Source organism: Stegostoma tigrinum, chromosome 6, assembly GCF_030684315.1.
Source record: "Stegostoma tigrinum isolate sSteTig4 chromosome 6, sSteTig4.hap1, whole genome shotgun sequence".
Taxonomy (NCBI): Eukaryota; Metazoa; Chordata; class Chondrichthyes; order Orectolobiformes; family Stegostomatidae; genus Stegostoma; species Stegostoma tigrinum.
The window spans coordinates 2403386-2421958 of record NC_081359.1 but is presented as its reverse complement, the minus strand read 5'-3'; the positions used below and the strand labels follow the sequence as shown (position 1 = coordinate 2421958).

The window sequence follows — 18573 nt, the reverse complement described above, 5'->3', positions numbered from 1 at the left end:
AGGGGATAGGTCAGTCCAGGGAAGACGGCCAGGTCAAGGAGGTGGGATGAGGTTAGTAGGTAGGAGATGGAGGTGCAGCTTGGGGTGGGAGGAAAGGATGGGTGAGAGGAAGAACAGGTTAGGGAGGCAGAGACAGGTTGGACTGGTTTTGGTATGCAGAGTGTGGAGGGGAAGAGCTGGGTTGGTTGTGTGGTGCAGTGGGGGGAGGGGACGAACTGGGCTGGTTTTGGGATGCGGTGGGGGAAGGGGAGATTTTGAACCTGGTGAAGTCCACATTGATACCACTGGGCTGCAGGGATCCCAAGCGGAATATGAGGTGCTGTTCCTGCAACCTTCGGGTGGCATCATTGTGGCACTGCAGGAGGCCCATGATGGACATGTCATCTAAAGAATGGGAGGGGCAGTGGAAATGGTTTGCGACTGGGAGGTGCAGTTGTTTATTGCGAACCGAGCGGAGGTGTTCTGCAAAGCAGTCCCCAAGCCTCCGCTTGGTTTCCCCAACGTAGAGGAAGCCACACTGGGTACAGTGGATGCAGTACACCACATTGGCAGATGTGCAGGTGAACCTCTGCTTAATATGGAAAGTCATCTTGGGGCCTGGGATAGGGGTGAGGGAGGAGGTGTGGGGGCAAGTGTAGCACTTCCTGCGGTTGCAGGGGAAGGTGCCGGGTGTGGTGGGGTTGGAGGGCAGTGTGCAGCGAACAAGGCAGTCACGGAGAGAGTAGTCTCTCCGGAAAGCAGACAGGGGTGGGGATGGAAAAATGTCTTGGGTGGTGGGGTCGGACTGTAGATGGCAGAAGTGTCGGAGGATGATGCGTTGTATCTGGAGGTTAGTGGGGTGGTGTGTGAGAAGGAGGGGGATCCTCTTGGAGCGGTTGTGGCGGGGGTGGGGTGTGAGGGATGTGTTGTGGGAAATGTGGGAGGCGTGGTCAAGGGCATTCTCGACCACTGTTGGGGGAAAGTTGCGGTCCGGTGCTTTCTGGAGAGACCACTCTCTCCGTGACTCCCTTGTTCGCTCCACACTGCCCTCCAACCCCACCACACCCGGCACCTTCCCCTGCAACCGTAGGAAGTGCTACACTTGCCCCCACAGCTCCTCCCTCACCCCTATCCCAGGCCCCAAGATGACTTTCCATATTAAGCAGAGGTTCACCTGCACATCTGCCAATGTGGTATACTGCATCCACTGTACCCGGTGTGGCTTCCTCTACATTGGGGAAACCAAGCGGAGGCTTGGGGACTGCTTTGCAGAACACCTCCGCTCGGTTCGCAATAAACAACTGCACCTCCCAGTCGCAAACCATTTCCACTCCCCCTCCCATTCTTTAGATGACGTGTCCATCATGGGCCTCCTGCAGTGCCACAATGATGCCACCCGAAGGTTGCAGGAACAGCAACTCATATTCCGCTTGGAAACCCTGCAGCCCAATGGTATCAATGAGGAATTCACCAGCTTCAAAATCTCCCCTTCCCCCACCGCATCCCAAAACCAGCCCAGTTCGTCCCCTCCCCCCACTGCACCTCACAACCAGCCCAGCTCTTCCCCTCCACCCACTGCTTCCCAAAACCAGTCCAACCTGTCTCTGCCTCCCTAACCTGTTCTTCCTCTCACCCATCCCTTCCTCCCACCCCAAGCCGCACCTCCATCTCCTACCTACTAACCTCATCCCACCTCCTTGACCTGGCCGTCTTCCCTGGACTGACCTATCCCCTCCCTACCTCCCCACCTATACTCTCCTCTCCACCTATCTTCTTTTCTCTCCATCTTCGGTCCGCCTCCCCCCTCTCTCTATTTATTCCAGAACGCTCACCCCATCCCCCTCTCTGATGAAAGGTCTAGGCCCGAAACATCAGCTTTTGTGCTCCTGAGATGCTGCTGGGCCTGCTGTGTTCATCCAGCCTCACATTTCATTATCTTGGATTCTCCAGCATCTGCAGTTCCCATTATCACTAATTCATTGCCTCAATCTCTGTTTCTCACTTATGGGAGTGTAGCTTATGTCGACTTTCACTTTATTTTCAGTAGAGACCTATCTCCAGCAGAGGGGAAGGAGTTTTGAAGGCAGATTCTCATGTGAGGTTAGAGGCATAGAACATTACAGTGCAGTACAGGCCCTTTGGCCCTCGATGTTGCACCGACCTGTGAAACCAATCTGAAGTCCATCTAACCTACGCTATTCCATTATCATCCATATGTTTATCCAATGACCGTTAAAGTTAGGTTGGATAAAAAGCTTTCTCTAGTTTGCTTATATGGCGTTCACCACTCTGTACATGGGGCAAAGCTTCCAAAATTTTCCTCTATGCTCCCCAGCCCCTCACACCCTGACCTCTCCCTTTCTGATATTGAATTCTGAGATGTGTACATTGTCTTAAGGTTTCTTCAGCTATCTCCAATTGAGCTTCTTTGCGTTATCCATGTGTGAGGTAGAACTCATCCCATCTCCCTCAGCCCAGGGGTTTATCAGCTTCAACAAGTCCAGCTTGCATTTCTTTCGAATCTTATTCTTTCATGGGATGTGGGTGTCATTGGCAAGGCCAACATTCGTTGCCCAATCCCCAGTGAAGCTGCATAACCTGTCTGGGCTGTTTCCAGTGGGGTCTTTTACCTGAAGCAGCAATGCCTATGTTATCCTTTGTGACATAAGAAAGTTGGTGTAGATATTGTGGCATTGAAGAATGCAACACAGTTATATTGCAGTTAACTTCTGTTGTTGTACAGACATTACATTTCTCAGATACCTAAGTACCTGCACCAATATCAATGAAACAAATGACAAGAGAGGGGTATGATCCCAGACTGGTGTCATGCTTCAAATAATTCCCTACAAGATGGAATATCAGGTCACAGGGCACAGTGATGACATCATGAACGTAAAAGCAAAATTCTGTGGATGCTGGAAATAAACAGAGAAAATGTTGAAAATTCTGCAGAAAAAGAGCCATGTTGGGTCTGAAATGTGGGCTCTGTTACCTCTCCAAAGATGGTGCCAGACCAGCTGAGTTTCTTCAACAATTCCTGTTTCTGTAATATGATTATATCTATTAAAGGTGAACTGGTGTACAGACTGTCAGATATGACAGAACAGCTTCAGCTATCATGTTTCCTGTACTTGATGCTAAGAGTTGAGGAAAAATATTTTCTCTCAGAGGGTAGTGGGAGCCTGGATCTCACTGCCTGAAGTGGTGGGTGAATCAGAAATTCCCATAATCTTTAAGCAATATTTAGATTTTCACTTGTTATAACTTGTTGAGCTAGGGACCAAGAACTGAAAGATGGGATTAGGGTAATCAGATCTTCATTGTCTTGTGCCAACATGATAGCCAAATGATCTCTGCCTGTGCTGTAATTGTGTATGAATGTCTGAGCCTTTGAATTAGCCTGTTATTCAGATTTTACTGAGGCTATCAGGTTTCCAAGCCTACTCCAGATATTCCCCAGCAAACTCTGAGCCAAGTTTACCACTCAGGCCAGAGATGCCTAAATGTCCACTTTGAGAAAATGTAATCAAATTGAAATGTAAATGCTGATTCACTCACTGTTGATGCTGAGTATTCTCACTGTTTTCTGATTACATCTCAGATTTCCAGCATTCTCAGTGTTTTGCTGTTTTCATATTATTTTTGAGGCTGATTGTTCTGAATGTGTGCCAACATTGCCCTGATGATGAATGACATCTCAGACTGACAAGCCCCTCATTGGAAAGTCCCAGATAATGACCTGCTGTGTGATGCAAGGAAAGCAAGTTTATTCACATTGTTTACAGAAAGAGTCATCCTGAAAATGTTATTCATTATTTATATATCAACAATCGATTGTTGGGAAAACCCTCCCCATTCACTAATGTCCTTTAGGGAAGGAAACTGCCATCCTTACCTGGTCTGGCCTACATGTGACTCCAGACCCATAGCAGTGCGGTTGATGCTTAACTGCCCTCTGGGCAATTAGGGATGGGCAATAAATGCTGCCCTGGCCAGCGACGGCCTCATCCTACAATGAACAAAAAAAAATTGAGTCTCAAATGGGGAGCTATGAAGTGGTGAAGAGTGAATGTCAAGTCTGCCTACATACTGCAATTGAAGCTGCTAAAGTGATCATTCTATCCACCTTATACTCTTTGTCAAGGAGCCTGTGTGACTCTATGACTCCATGGCCTGGTCTTTTAAAGCTGCTGGGGTCCACTGTTACACAACCAGATCCCTGAGTTAGTTTATATTTCAGCAACTAGAAATGAAGCATCTTTGTAAAGCTGCTTACGTGTAGAATGATGCTGTTCAGTTGACTTACTCACCTTTTGTTCATTCCGAGGGACACTGGCAACACCAACAAGCCAGTATTTGTCTTGGTTCCTTAACTGCCCTTGTAGCGAGCGTATTGCTAGGCTGTCTTGGTGGGGCTGGGGGGTAATAGGTGGCCATTGGCTTCAGGAAGTGGAGTGGAGGGCACGCCCCTGGGAGTGAGGTGGGAATGGTCGAGAACATCATCTTCTGGGAGTAATGATCACCAACAATCTGTCCCGGCCCCCCATCTTGATGCTAAAGTCAAGAAAGCACAACAACATGGCTACATCTAAGGAAGTGTCATTGGACCAGATGCATTCATTCTGATTTCTCTCCACAGATGCTGCCACACCCTCTGAGTTTTTCAAGGAATTTCCGTTATTATAATGCCTCTACTTCCTCAGGAGGTAAGTCAATTCAGCTTGTCCATAAAGATGCTGATTTTTATAGACGTACCATAGAAAGCATTCTATCTGGGTGTATCACAGCTTGGTAGGGCAACTGCCCTCTGCTCAGGACTGTAAGAATCCACAGAGAGTTGTGCACAGCCCAATACCATCATGCAAGCCAACCTTCCACCCATTGACTCCATCTATACTTCTTGCTGCCTCAGAAAGGCAACAAACAGAATCAAAGACCCCTCCCACCCCGGTTATGATCTCTTCCATCGGGCAGAAGATACAAAAGTCTAAACACACGTACAAACAGACTCAGGGACCACTTCTTCCCTGCTGTTATTAAACTTTTGAGTGGCCCTCTGAAATTTTAAACCTTGCTGTTTGTACACCTTCCCTGCAGCCATAACATTATATTCCTCGCTCTGTTCTACTACACTAATGCACTTTGTGTGGTGTGATCCACCTGTACCGCACACAAAACAAAACTTTTCACTGTGCCTAGGTACATGTGACAGTAATAAATCAGACCAAAGAATTAATGAACAAGCAATATTCTGACAAAAACACAATATTTTTCCGGTCACATTTTTAATTTACGAATTAAATTTAATTTTCCACAGCTGCCTCGGTGGTTTTGAACACATGCGCACCCCCATAGCATTGGCCAGGAGCTGCTCGATGACTAATCTAGTAACATTACCACTGTACCGCTGTGTTATTCAACCAGTTGTTAGAGAAAGAACTGACTGCCTTCAGTCACCCACCTCATTCTAGGGCATCATATATTTTCAAACATGCTACAGCTTAAAGCATTTCCCTTTGCATGTTGAAAGGAGGGTGGGAGCTCTGGAGTGTACAGAAGGGAAAGGGAGATAGAGTGGTTGAGAAGGTAAAGTTGAGAAGAGGCCAGCAGATAACTGGCCAGAGAACGCAGAGTTGAGAGTGAGTTTGGGAGAGAGCAAAGTTAGGAGTGGACCAGAGCAAAATACAAAGCCATGAGGTGAGAGAGCATATAGGTTCACTTTATAAATGCTACCAAAGGCAGAATGACAAAAACCAGGCAGTGAATTCCAGACACCATCTGTGTAAAAAAAGCTTTTCCTCACATTCCCTCTAATCTTTCTCCACTTAGCTTGAATCTCTGGACTGTGGTTTTTGAATCTCTCTGTCAAGGGAAACAGGTCCCTCCTGTCTACCCTGTCTCTGTCCCCCACAGTTTTATATACCTTAATCATGTCATTCCTCAACCCTCTCTCTTCCAAGGGAAACTATCCCAACATCTCCAATCTCTCCTCGTAGCTATAATTCTCCAGCCTGGGTAATATTGTAGTAAATCTTCTCTGCACTCTCTCCAGAACAATTACGTCATTCCTGTAAAGCGGTGACCAGGATTGCACACAGCACTCTAGCTGTGGCCTCATCAGTGTTTTACACAGTTTCATCTTTGTATCCTTACTAATGTTTTTGAGTAGATTTGTAGCTCGGGTTGTGGATATTGTGGTTGGTTGGTTGGCTCGCGGAGCTGATTTGTTATTCACACATGTTTCGATATCCTGCTGGGTAACATCATCAGTGCAGCCTCCAATGAAGCGCCGGTGTGTTTTCCTGCCTGGTTTTTAGGAAGCTACACTGACGATGTTAACCAGCAGGATAATGAAACAACTGTGGAACAATAAACCAACTAGGTGAGCCAACCAACCACAACATTAAATGCTTACTTTTGTATTGTATACATCTACCAGTGAAGGAGGGCATTCTAAATGCCTTTCTTACAATTTTATCCACTGTATTGCTATCTTTAGGGACCTGTGTATTTGCCAAGATTTCTCATGTCATCTTCCCCTCTCAGTATATTCTCATTTATTGTATATTTCCTTTACAGTTTGATTTCCCTAAATGTATGACTTCACACTTATCAGAGTTGAACTCCATCTACCACTTTCCTGCCCACTCCACCAGGCCAGTATCATTTTGGATTGTATATCTATCCTCTACACCATCGACTGCGCAGCCAGTTCTTGTGTCGTCTGCAAATTCCCCAGTTGTCTCCCCCATGTTCCAGTTCAAATTGTTAACGTATAAAACAAACAGCAGGGGTCCCAACACTGAATCCTGGGGGGCACCCGTTGCAATTTTCAGGGGCAGAAATCGACTGTATTCCTTTGTTTCCTGTTCCTGACCCAGCTTTGGATCCAATTCCCTGTGTGCTATAGGATCTGACTTTTTTGACCAGTCTGCCATGTGGGTCAAGTGCCTTGTTATAAGACAACATCTGTTGCACTGCCCTGCCATTATGGATCCTCCTCACCACATCCTCCTTCACAGTGTAGCTTAAAGCTAGGGTATGGGGAAGCAGTGAAAGAGACAACAGCCATTGTGGAGATTCAAGAGGAGGGCAGTGGGATTTGTTGACCCTCAGAACAATCCAATAAACATATTAACAATCACAATTCATATCCATTGTTAATCTGATTGAGTTGAAAACTTTGTGAAACAAAGGAGACATATCACACAATGTAGTTTCTCTCTGTGGATTGGCATTTCACCTGGAAACCGTTTAAAAACAATTCTTTCTCTGTTAGCTTATTGTTTCCATGGTCTAATACAAACACGTTCTGACTGGCACAATTGGACAGAAAATCTATTTCCTCTGCTGGGTACACAGCTTTGTGCATGTGCACGGGGTGATCTGAATAGTGAATCTGAGGAGGAGCCCTTGATGAGTATTTCTTTCTGGTCACCCTGACCTTCATGTCTCCAATAGAAACAGACTCAGTGTCTGCAGGTCTTTGCTCAGAATGCAGGTGCCTATCCTCACCTTGCACCCTGTCTGAGTCCTAACATTGTGAAAAAATGAGTACCAAAGCCAAATCAGAAATTGCCTTGGCCCAGGTTTCTCCTGTTTTCTTTTGTACTCACTTGTAATATGTAATATATAGTTGCAAGAGGCCTCGTTGAGTTCTTAGGGAGCTTTGCATAATTTGCGCAGAATGGTATTAGTAAAATCATGTTTTCCTTTTTCTGATTATTATTAACTTTAAGGTTTTGGATAAGGAGTCTGGCTGGCTTTTTTGTTTATAATCCTTTTTGTAAACTTGCTCTGAAATATTTCATGGGTTTGTAAATACAATGAAAACCAATCACTTTAGCCTGGAATGTAATGCAAATTGTTGCTAACCGATTTCACCAGGATACTGATAAGGGCTGGACAGATTATCTCTCATGGATTTGAAAGGGTGAAAATAGCCTTGAGAATTTTCTGCTTCAGATCATTATCTACTGGCTGTTAAAACAAAAACAAAGTTGCTGGAAAAGCTCAGCAGGTCCGGCTGCACATGTGAAGGAGAAAACGAAGTTAACATTTCAGGCCTAGTGACCCTTCCTCAGAACTGGCCACTGGAATACGAGGATGGTATCCCAATCTACCCCAATGTAATAATTCAGCAAAGAGAAGGTTTCCATTTCCACTGTAGTTGAAAAATACTTCTAAAGGTTAACATTTTGATATAATAGGATATGGAGACATTCCAGGCTAAAGTAATTGCTTTTCATGATATTTATGTACCCATGAAATATTTGAACTAATTTCAGAACAAGTTTACAAAAACGATGGTGAACAAAAAAGCCGGTCAGATTCCTTATTACATTGTGCGCTGATTTATTAATACTGGATAATTTCAACAAGGTGTGAAATTGCTTCTTAGGACATATATATTTTTTAAGCATAACTGACTGGATGAAGGAAGGAAATAATGTCCTTTAATGGACTTCCTGGCTATGCTTAACCAATTATGACATGCTTGTGGTTTTAGCTCTGAATCACATCTAAACCATGCTCGAATTAACAGAACATTGAGATCAAACACTATAAAAGCCACAGGGAGAAAGCCAGAGATACATACTCCTCTCTCAATCTTCAACTGAGAACAAAACAATGAAGTGCCTTTGGTTTTCGGTCTTATTTGTTACACTTTGCGTTTCTTCTGCTGTTCCACTGCTTTCAGAAGTAGAGAAAAACGAAGAGGACTGGCAATTTGCAGAGGTATGGTGCAGAATGCAACTAACAAAAACAGTGGAGAGATGCCTTTAAGTAGATACATCTTTCTTCTTTCACAGCTAATTTCAAGTTCAGTAATGTGAATATTTTTTCTTTGAAGACGTATTTGAACAGATTTTACAAGCTTGAAGACAGCGCACCAAAGTATGCGAAAAAAATGGAAAACTATGTATCAAAGAGGTCCCTATCAGATAAGATTAAGAGAATGCAAGAATTTTTTGGCCTTAGGGTAACTGGAAATCTGGATTCTGCAACAATGGAAGTGATGGAAAAGCCTCGATGTGGAGTCCCTGATGTTGCTGAATACAATCTCTTTCCCAGGAAGATTAAATGGAAGAAAAATAATCTCACATACAGGTAATAGTTTCACAATATTTCATGACATTATTTCCATGAATCATTGGGCCAGAACTTGCTCAAAAAGTTAAAGAGTGTTATAAGCTGGCAACTTCATTGTGGATATTCAGACCATGCTGCATTATCATCCATTTTATTGGATTGGCATCCTAGCCGCATCATTGTTTTCTTAAAGAATTTCTTGGACATGTACACGGTGTACTGATTAAATTCACTGTCAAAAGTTAAATCTGATAATTAGTAATTAACCCAATAATTATGGGATAATAAAATGTGAGGCTGGATGAACACAGCAGGCCAAGCGGCATCTCAGGAGCACAAAAGCTGACGTTTCGGGCCTAGACCCTTCACCAATTATGGGATAATGTTGTTATTGCTGATCAGTTTGGTGTTATTTGACAGGAACAATTACATCTCTTCAGGCTCATTCATACATGCAGTCTATCCTTATCAAGTTCAAAGTGTTCAGTTTGATTCTACTTCTTGAAATTCTTATAAATCTATTTTGTTTCTTTTCTCTTGCCTGCTGGATCCAATCTTCCCATTTGTTTATTTATCTTTTCTGTATCTGGTTTCAGCTACTTCCTCCAGCGTTCCTCTCATCCTTTCTCAATTCTACGCCTCCGTGGCTATGGAGGAAGATGATTCTGGCTGTTCACTGCTTCTCTTTGCCATTGGTGTGACGTTATCATTTTGAACAGCACATGATGGCTTTGAGCTGAAACAGGGAAATGTCCATCTGATCATATAGTTTACACAATGCCCTGCGACAGCAGGTCTTACTTCAGAATTTTTAGGACAATATTTCACTTTCTGTTTTTTTTTAATGCAGAATTGTGAGCTATACACCAGACATTTCACCGGCAGATGTGAACACAGCAATTAAGAATGCCTTTAAGATTTGGAGTGATGTCACACCTTTAAACTTCACAAAAATCTACGAAGGAGAAGCTGATATCATGATCGCTTTCGGGGCTCAAGGTATGAAAAGATTCTTTTACTTTAGGTTGATTTTGGAAATCAAGACCTCATAATTATTTTGTGAACACTTACATTAAAGCAACACACATAGACTCTGTATAAATAGAGTATAGAGTACAAGGCAAATAACACAGACCCTTACATGCCCCAAGTATGGTGTGAATATATATGCACATGTAAAATTACACACAGACAAACAACTGAAGATTCTAAGAGACATTTATCACAACTGACCATAATGTATAAACATGACATTGCTCGGGGATGTCAGCGTGTGGGCTAATTTTAAGCTATTAGGTTACAGCAGAGGATCATCCATCAGGTGATCTGAGGTAAGATGAGGTAAGATATGAGTGTGTTATACCCTCCCATAACATCCAAACTACAGCAATAGGATCATGGGCGTGTGGACACACTGATTGTGGTGCGTCACACAACATGTAACAAAGATAAGATGATTTAGATTCTCATATCATTCGTGGTAAGCAGTCTACTGATATCAGCAAGTTGGTGAAATTTTTGAATGTGGCTGCAGCAATTAAGCTCAAGAGTATTTCTTAAAAGAAACAAAGGTGAATATTGCATTTGATTGTAACCTGAGATTGCTAGAAACTTTTAACCCGTGATATTAAGGGATATGGCACAAATACTAATGTGGATTTAGCTTGCAGATTAGTCTAAGATTCATTGAGTGGTGGGACATTCTGAGGAGGGTAATGAATTAATTGCTGGGCCAATGTTTTGAATATTGAGTTGTGAGTAGTGAGGTACGACGAGGTATTCACATAGTAGCATGATACAGAGACTGGCATCCTGAAAGTAGGCAAGAGGACTGGCATTCTCTTACAGGATTGGCAGCACAGGTGATGAAGTTCATTAGTTGTTCACCTGATAAATGTGTGGAGAGAAAACCAAAGAACATCAAAAAATTAGCATTTCATGTTTACTTATCTTAAAATTGCTTGTAAGTAGCATGGAGCCAGCCAGTCACAGGCTCTGTATTAACTTTGATAATTCTTTGCTCCCATTATTTCTAGAGCACGGTGATAATTATCCCTTTGATGGACCTGATGGATTATTGGCCCATGCTTTTCCCCCTGCAGCTGGCATTGGAGGGGACACTCACTTCGATGAAGATGAGACCTGGACAATGGGACCGAATGGTACAAAAACTGGCCACAGTTATGAAACTGGTTCAGTGGAGTAAATGTGAATGAAAATAATGGGATGTTCCTATTTTGAGAACTATTTATATAAGTTGGTAGCTGGTGATGTTAATGTTGGAAGGTTTTCCCCTTGCTTTAACTTATGTCCATACAAATGCGACTTTAAGAATTACAATTTAATTTTATGTCATCAAGAAATGTCTTTGGATTAGAAATTTATTAAAGTATTTCATTGTGACGGATATCGAGCTCTAAATATTTTTCCAGTTACAATTGTTAATATTAATTTTTGGGAAAGTGTTATGAACGCTTTAATTAGGACATCAGAGTCAATCAGACCTTAGAGTAAGTATGAGGTACTTAGGTGGATTGCAGGATTCAAGTTTATATTCTGGTTGTGTTCCATTCGATTAACATTTAGCTGTTTGCTTATGTTAATGTTAAAGAGCAGCAGAGGTGAACATGTTTGAAGATATTTTAAACAGTCTGCTTTGTGATTGTTTCATTTAGGCTATAACCTGTTCCTTGTGGCTGCCCATGAATTTGGCCACGCACTGGGACTCGCTCACTCTCGTGATCCCGGAGCATTAATGTACCCGACCTATTCATACACCAGTATGGATGAGTTCCGTCTTTCTTGGGACGATGTCAAGGGAATCCAGACTCTGTACGGTAGGTTTAAACCTCGAATATATGCAGAAATATTCCTTCCTAAACAATTCGGGACATTACAGATAGTTATAGAGCTGGTTCTCTCCCAACTGCGATAACATCTTGAGATATAATTGCAATGTAAATATGAATTATTTTTATAAACAGTAATTTATCCATAATAAGCTGGATCATGAGGCCTTAATAAAGGATTAAGCCATTTAGTGCTGACTACAATATGTTCAGTGAACAAAATATGGAAACTCAAGAGAAATGGCATAAGTTTAACTCATCTTGTTTCCCCAAATACTGCAGCTTAGCTCTGGAGCATGAAAAGTAATTTTGAAAAAGTTTCTTTCATCCTATCTGTTTAGTACATTGGCTGCTTTCTCCAGCCTAAATTCACCACTAGACTGATATTATGTGTAATCTTCAATCGTGAAATTGTAGTAAAACGTACAGAATTATCACTGAATTAGGATTTGCTGAGAGTGTTAATCTGCTTTAGTGTGAAACTGCTAACACTGCCTTGAATGCATTTTCTGCATTGTTTGCTGAGATGTGGTTCCTTTGTATTAGGTCGATCAAATGAAGTCAATCCAAGCCCGAAACCACCACCACCACGGACCCCAGAGAAATGTGATCCAAAATTGTCCTTTAGTGCAGTTGCTGGGCTTCGGGGAGAAATGATGTTTTTCAAAGACAGGTATTAAAACATTTTGAATATATCACAACACTTTATTGATGTTAATATTGATTTCTCTCATGTGAAAATGATTTACCAAAGGTATTTGCAATTTTTCTGGTGACCATTCTTGCCTTTTGACTGTCTCTGTTGTCAGTAGGTTTTCTTCTGGTCTGCGCATCAGCAAACATTAGGCACCTGTTCCATCGAGATCGAGGGAAATAATGGCAATTCAAATCAAAATACCTCATTGGAAGCAACAATCAGAACCAATTCAGCCTGGCTAATGTGACATGGCCACACTAGTGGCTGGTTGTAGAATAAAAGCATTTAACAAGAGCCTAGATCTATATAATGCCTTTATTTGTCACCTCCAGATGTCTCATAGTACTTTGGAGTGAATGAGGTGTTGTCACTGTTGCAATGTAGAAGTGATATTCACCCAGCTTTGCCACCAGTATCTTCTGGCAACCCAGGCCCAGACCTTTGGAAGGTTGAGAAAGGGTGTCACCTTCCCCTCCCAGTTTGGCTTTTGTTGTTTGGTGGGAACTGGGTGATGTTCTCAGCAGAGGAGATGACCACCTAATACAGTCACCTTAAGCAAAAAAAGAAGAAATGACATAAGGTCATGTTAAATGCAGAGAATTTATCTCATTATTGTCTGATTTTCGATATATTCTGATAAGTCCTTGTTATCCATCAGGTTCTTCTGGAGGAGAAATGCACAACTGCCTGAGGTTGAATTGACTTTAATTCGATCATTCTGGCCCGAGTTACCTGCACGCATCGATGCTGCGTATGAAAATCGGGAGGGGGATTTCCTGGTTGTTTTCAAAGGTTGGCTCCTTTTCTTTGCTAAAGAACACAGTAATAGGATTCTGTGAGGATATAGAGCTAGTGGCAGCACTACTGAAGCTTGAGTTCATTTCATATTTTTCGCATACACATTGTGAGATTAAAATTCAGGAGGACCTGATTTTGGAATGATAATCTCCTTTAGGATTGGGCCTGTACTATACCATGTGCAGGGGACTGATCTTCCCCAGTCAATAGAAATCAGGAGAACACTTCCATGTAATTGTATGTCTTAGAAAAAGAAATTAATGTGAGTACATTATCAAGAGAGGATTAGCTGTCAAGTTTCTGAGCAAAGATGTGATGCCCATACGAGGAGATTGTAGATTTGATGAAAGAACAACATTTATTAATATGCAGATGCTGATCTATTCTCTGTAATCCCACAGGAAACAAATACTGGGCCATCAATGGCTACGATATCATGCCAGGTTATCCAAAGTACATCCATCGATTGGGTCTTCCAAAATCCGTCAGGAAAATCGATGCAGCTGCTCACATTGAGGAGACATCAAAGACACTGTTCTTTGCAGGAGACCAGTACTGGAGGTAACTGTTCATTCCCAACCTAAATATTCATCAACTTTTCTCATTACCAACATGTCACTGTTTACATAAAGAATGTGCTTCCGTTTCCAGTTATGATGAAGCTAAAAGAGCCATGGACGAAGGTTACCCACACCTGATAGCAGATGACTGGCCAGGAATCTCTGGGAGGGTTGATGCAGCATTTGCACAGCGTGGTAAATTTAAAAATAAACAATCAACAAACTATTCAGATAGTCAAAATATTTGTCTGCTGTTTTCCAATCAAATGCACTTTTAACTGATTTGCAATGAAAAATGCACATGACCTTTTTGGTGTGCGTTCATAACTGTACACAGTTTTTAATGTTAATTTAATTAATGTAGTAAGTACATAAGTCATACAGAGCAGAAAAGCATATGTTGATCCCTGGTCTATATAGAGATGGGACCTCAGTTTGGGCCACACTATTAGGCCATATGGTTATGCTGAATGGTCTTTGGTACAGCCACAGCTTCTGTTTGCTCTACAGTGCTCTCTGCTGGATGTATGGATTTGCATCTTTGCTGAAGTTTTTGCTTGTGGATTGTCAAGTGGGTCAAAATTGGTCTCTCTGTTTCTTGCCAATGATTGTGTCATACATCCATCAGGGATGATGCAAAGATTGTGACAATTCGACTGCATAATTATGTGGGATTTCTGAAGGTGAAGGAATTTAATGCAATAGGTTTGAGTTGAATTCAGACTCGAAATACTTTTTTCCTAATGTTTGCTTGAGTATTTGGGTAGAACTAAGAGATATTTTTGTTTTCCATTCCATTTTGTAGGATATATTTATTTCTTCCATGGATCTACTGAGTTCCTGTTCAACATGAGAGAGCAGCGAGTGCTTCAGGTTCGCAGAATTAACCATTGGGTGGGCTGTTAGACAGACACCTAGCCCAGGTGGCCTTCCCTGTGTTTAACTGTTCGAATATCACATCACCAAAAACTGCTGGACTTTCAGTAACTACTAATCCATATTCACCAGACATAAGAAAAACCTCAAAGTATATTTTTTATTGATTCTAGATAATATTGTTTTGAATAACAATTCCAATTATTATAAACAGATGTACTGTTTGAAATAATTTAATTTTAATGATCTATGTTAGTCATTTCTACATCTTATTTATTACATTTCTGTATGACAGATTTAATTTACAAAGTATTTTAAAATATTTTATGTTTTGATATTTATGCTGCATTCCTGGTGTATATGCAGAATATCGATGGTCATGTGACAGAAGTATTTTTTATTAAATATTTAAATATGTTATTGTGCATGTTCTTGAATAATGTACCACAAAGACTCTTTGGTTATGAAAAGTGGTTTCATGAGTAAATATGTTGTAAACAAAACTAAATGACATGAAATTAATTTGCTGATGAATCCTATTTGGTTTGAGTCACACTATACCTCAGTTTTATACAAGAAGATGTTTTAAAAGTGAATAAATGTGAAGCTATTTCAAATACATTCAAGCTTCGGTTCAAATCATTGGACTCAAATTAGGGCCTTCAGGACCTAGTACCATGGAACCATAAGACAGAACAGCAGAACAGGCCATTCAGCCGATCATGTCTGCTGCGCCATTTGATCATGGCTGATATGTTTCTCAACATCATTCTCCTGCTTTCTTCCTGTAATCCTTGATTTCCTCACCAATCAAGAACCTATCTATCTCTCTGCCTTAAATATACTCAGTGACCTGGCAATACGTTCCAGAGATTCAGCACCATCTGGCGAAAGGAATTCCTCCTCATCTCAGTTCTAAAGATTCATCTTTTCATTCTGAAGCGGTGCCCGTGGGTCCTAGTCTCTCCTACGTAGTGAAAACATCTTCTCCACATTCACTCTACCCAGGCCTCTCAATATCCTGTAAATTTCACTGAGGTCCCCTTCTTATCCTTCTAACCTATGTATCAGACCTTTTGCTAGCATTCGCTCCCCGTGATATCACAAATACAGCGTCTTTACCTCAAAGTCTAAAGCACCAGTGTCTGACTAAATTAATACCTTTAGCAATCAGACAGAGTCAGCATGCATTAATGAAGGGGAAATCATGTTTGACAAATCTGTTGGAATTCTATGAAGATGTAAGTAGTAGACTTGAGGAGGGGGAGCCAGTCATTGTGGTATATTTGGACTTTCAGAAAGTGGTTGACAAAGTCCTACACAAGAGATTATTGTACAAGATTACTGCGTATGGGAATGAGGGAAGTGTATTGAGATGGGGAGGGAGCCGGTTGGCAGACAGGGAACAAAGAGTAGGAATTAATGGGTCCTTCTCAAATTGGCAGCAGGAACTGGTGGGGCGCCACAGGGATCGGAGCTGGGACCCCAGCGATTCCCAATGTGTATTAGTGATTGGATAAGGGAGGAAAATGTGACATCTCCATGATTGTGGATGATACCAAGTTGTGTGGGAGGGCGAACTGTGACAAGGATACAGAAATCCTTCAGCATCATTTCGACAGGTTGGGTGAGTGGGCAAGACAATGGCAGATGCAGGATAATTTGGATAAATGTGAGGTTTGTCACTTTGGAATCAAAAGCAAGAAGGCAGATTACTAACTGAATGGCTGGAAGTTGGGAGAGGGGAGTGTGCAGATGGATCTGGGTGTCCTTGTGCACCAGTTACTGAAGGTGAACATACAGGTGCAGCAGGCGGTAAAGAAGGCAAATGATATGTTGGCCATCATTGCGAGAGGTTTTGAGTGCAGTAGCAGGGATATGGTATCACAGTTATGCAGGGCCATGGTGAGACCACACCTGGAATATAGTGTTCAGTTTTGGTCTCGTTTTCCAAGGAAGGATGCTCTTTCTCCCAAAGGAGTGTAGCGAAGGTTTACTGGGCTGATGCTGGGTATGGTAGGTCTGACTTATGAGGAAAGGTTGATTCAGTTGGGATTGTTTTCGCTAGAATTCAGATGAAAGTGGCGGGGGGCGGGGGGCGGTATCTCTTAGAGACTTATAAAATTCAAACGGGACTGGACAGGGTAGATGTAGGGAGGATGTTCCCGATAGTGGGTGTGTCCAGAACCACGGGTCTCAGTATGAGGATTCAAGGTAGACAATTTAGGATGGCTACAAGGAGACAAAGAGCGGTGAGCCTGTGGAATTCATGACCACAGGAAGTAGTTTTTGCCAAAACATTGAATACATTCAAGAGGTGACGAGATATAGCACTTGGGGCAAATGGGTTCAAAGGTTATGGGGAGAAAGCAGGATTAGGCTACTGAATTGGACGATCAACCATGATCGTGAAGAATAGGGTAGCAGGCTCGAAGGGCCGAATGGCCTCCTCCTGCTCCTATCTTCTATGTTTCTCTGTTTGTTATCTGTGGTCGTTGACAGGATCATGCTGGGTGCGTAGGTCCCTGCTAAGGCTGGTCTATGCCCTGGATGTCCTGTTGTGAGCAGGATGGAACACCATTGGACTTGAGTTTTGGATGAGTTGCTGACTTGATCTCCTCAGCTTGTATTTTCTCTGCCTCTGATGTGTTTTTGCTTTCACAGGAAGCAAATGTAATGAGGTACTAACATCTTCTGGGTCTGCTGTAGCCATGTGATCTCTGCCATGAGCACACATATTGCAGGCAGCTATCTTTAAAAGATTTCAAGAGGAAGTGTGACCAATGAGAGGTGATGCACTTTGGAAGAAAGCACAAGACAAAGGAGTGGTCAATGAATGGCACTACACCAGGAAGCTCAGAGGAACAATGGAATCTTGCGGCACTTATCCACAGATCCCTGATAGTGGGAAGACAGGCTAATAGGGGAAATGAGGCAGAATATGGGATGCTCACCTCTCCTGGTAGTGGCATAAATGATAAGACCATGGAGATCACATTGGAGATGTTAGTTGAGGCCATGGTGTGCAGTTCTGGCTGCCAAGCTGAAGAAAAGATGTGATTGCACTGGAGAGGCTACAAAGAGGAGATTCACCAGGATACCGCCTGAGATAGAGTATTTTAGCTCTGAAGAGAGGCTGGATATGCTCTTAGACAAGGCTGAGGGAGGGAATACGTTTTGCACTGTGATGTATTTATAACAATCCACAATATTGTGCCACAGAATATCTAATTACAATAACACCTGAGGCAGTGGTTGATGCTCAGAATATGATTCATTGGTGGTTACATCCCACAACGAACACTGTGTGCAATTTCAGTCTCTTTAACTGAAGAATGATTAGCTTTGTAATTAATTTTGAGATTCCTATTGATTTCTGAGTTGAACATGCTCAATGATTGAAGTGTCACAGCCCTATGGGGAGAGAATGTGAATGTTTCACTCTGCTTGGAGGTAGGACATTTCCCTCCCTGGCTCCATCTTAAATTTCCTCCCCATTATGTCGAAAGGATGTTCCCTGGTAGTTGGCTCACTGCCAAAGAAAACCCTATGTACAACTGTGCATGTCATGGGTTGTAAGAAATTTGTTAATTTCAACGAGATCACCTTGTGTTCTTCAAAACTCAAGGGAATACAGTGTCTCTTCAGTGTCTCCTCACAAAACAGTTTGGCCATTTCAGAGATTAATCTGATGACAAGTGTGTCTGTCCTTAGTTAA

General features: G+C 42.3%; 1 protein-coding gene across 1 annotated transcript; it reads left to right on the top strand.

Moving 5' to 3' along the window:
• The first annotated feature begins 8599 nt into the window (after positions 1–8599).
• On the top strand, positions 8600–14995 carry LOC132209754 (collagenase 3-like). The gene is made up of 10 exons (XM_059646405.1): positions 8600–8721; positions 8837–9093; positions 9926–10074; positions 11112–11237; positions 11751–11912; positions 12471–12597; positions 13280–13413; positions 13821–13980; positions 14071–14174; positions 14785–14995. Exons 1-10 carry the CDS (start codon positions 8614–8616, stop codon positions 14883–14885), a joined length of 1428 nt encoding a protein of 475 aa, XP_059502388.1. The 5' UTR covers positions 8600–8613; the 3' UTR covers positions 14886–14995.
• The last annotated feature ends 3578 nt before the right edge of the window (positions 14996–18573 follow it).

Coding starts and splice junctions, on each gene's coding strand:
- LOC132209754 (XM_059646405.1), top strand. CDS start 8,614: ATGAAGTGCCTTTGGTTTTCGGTCTTATTTGTTACACTTTGCGTTTCT. Junction 8,722..8,836: donor AGGACTGGCAATTTGCAGAG/GTATGGTGCAGA, acceptor TTTTCTTTGAAG/ACGTATTTGAACAGATTTTA. Junction 13,981..14,070: donor GCAGGAGACCAGTACTGGAG/GTAACTGTTCAT, acceptor TTCCGTTTCCAG/TTATGATGAAGCTAAAAGAG.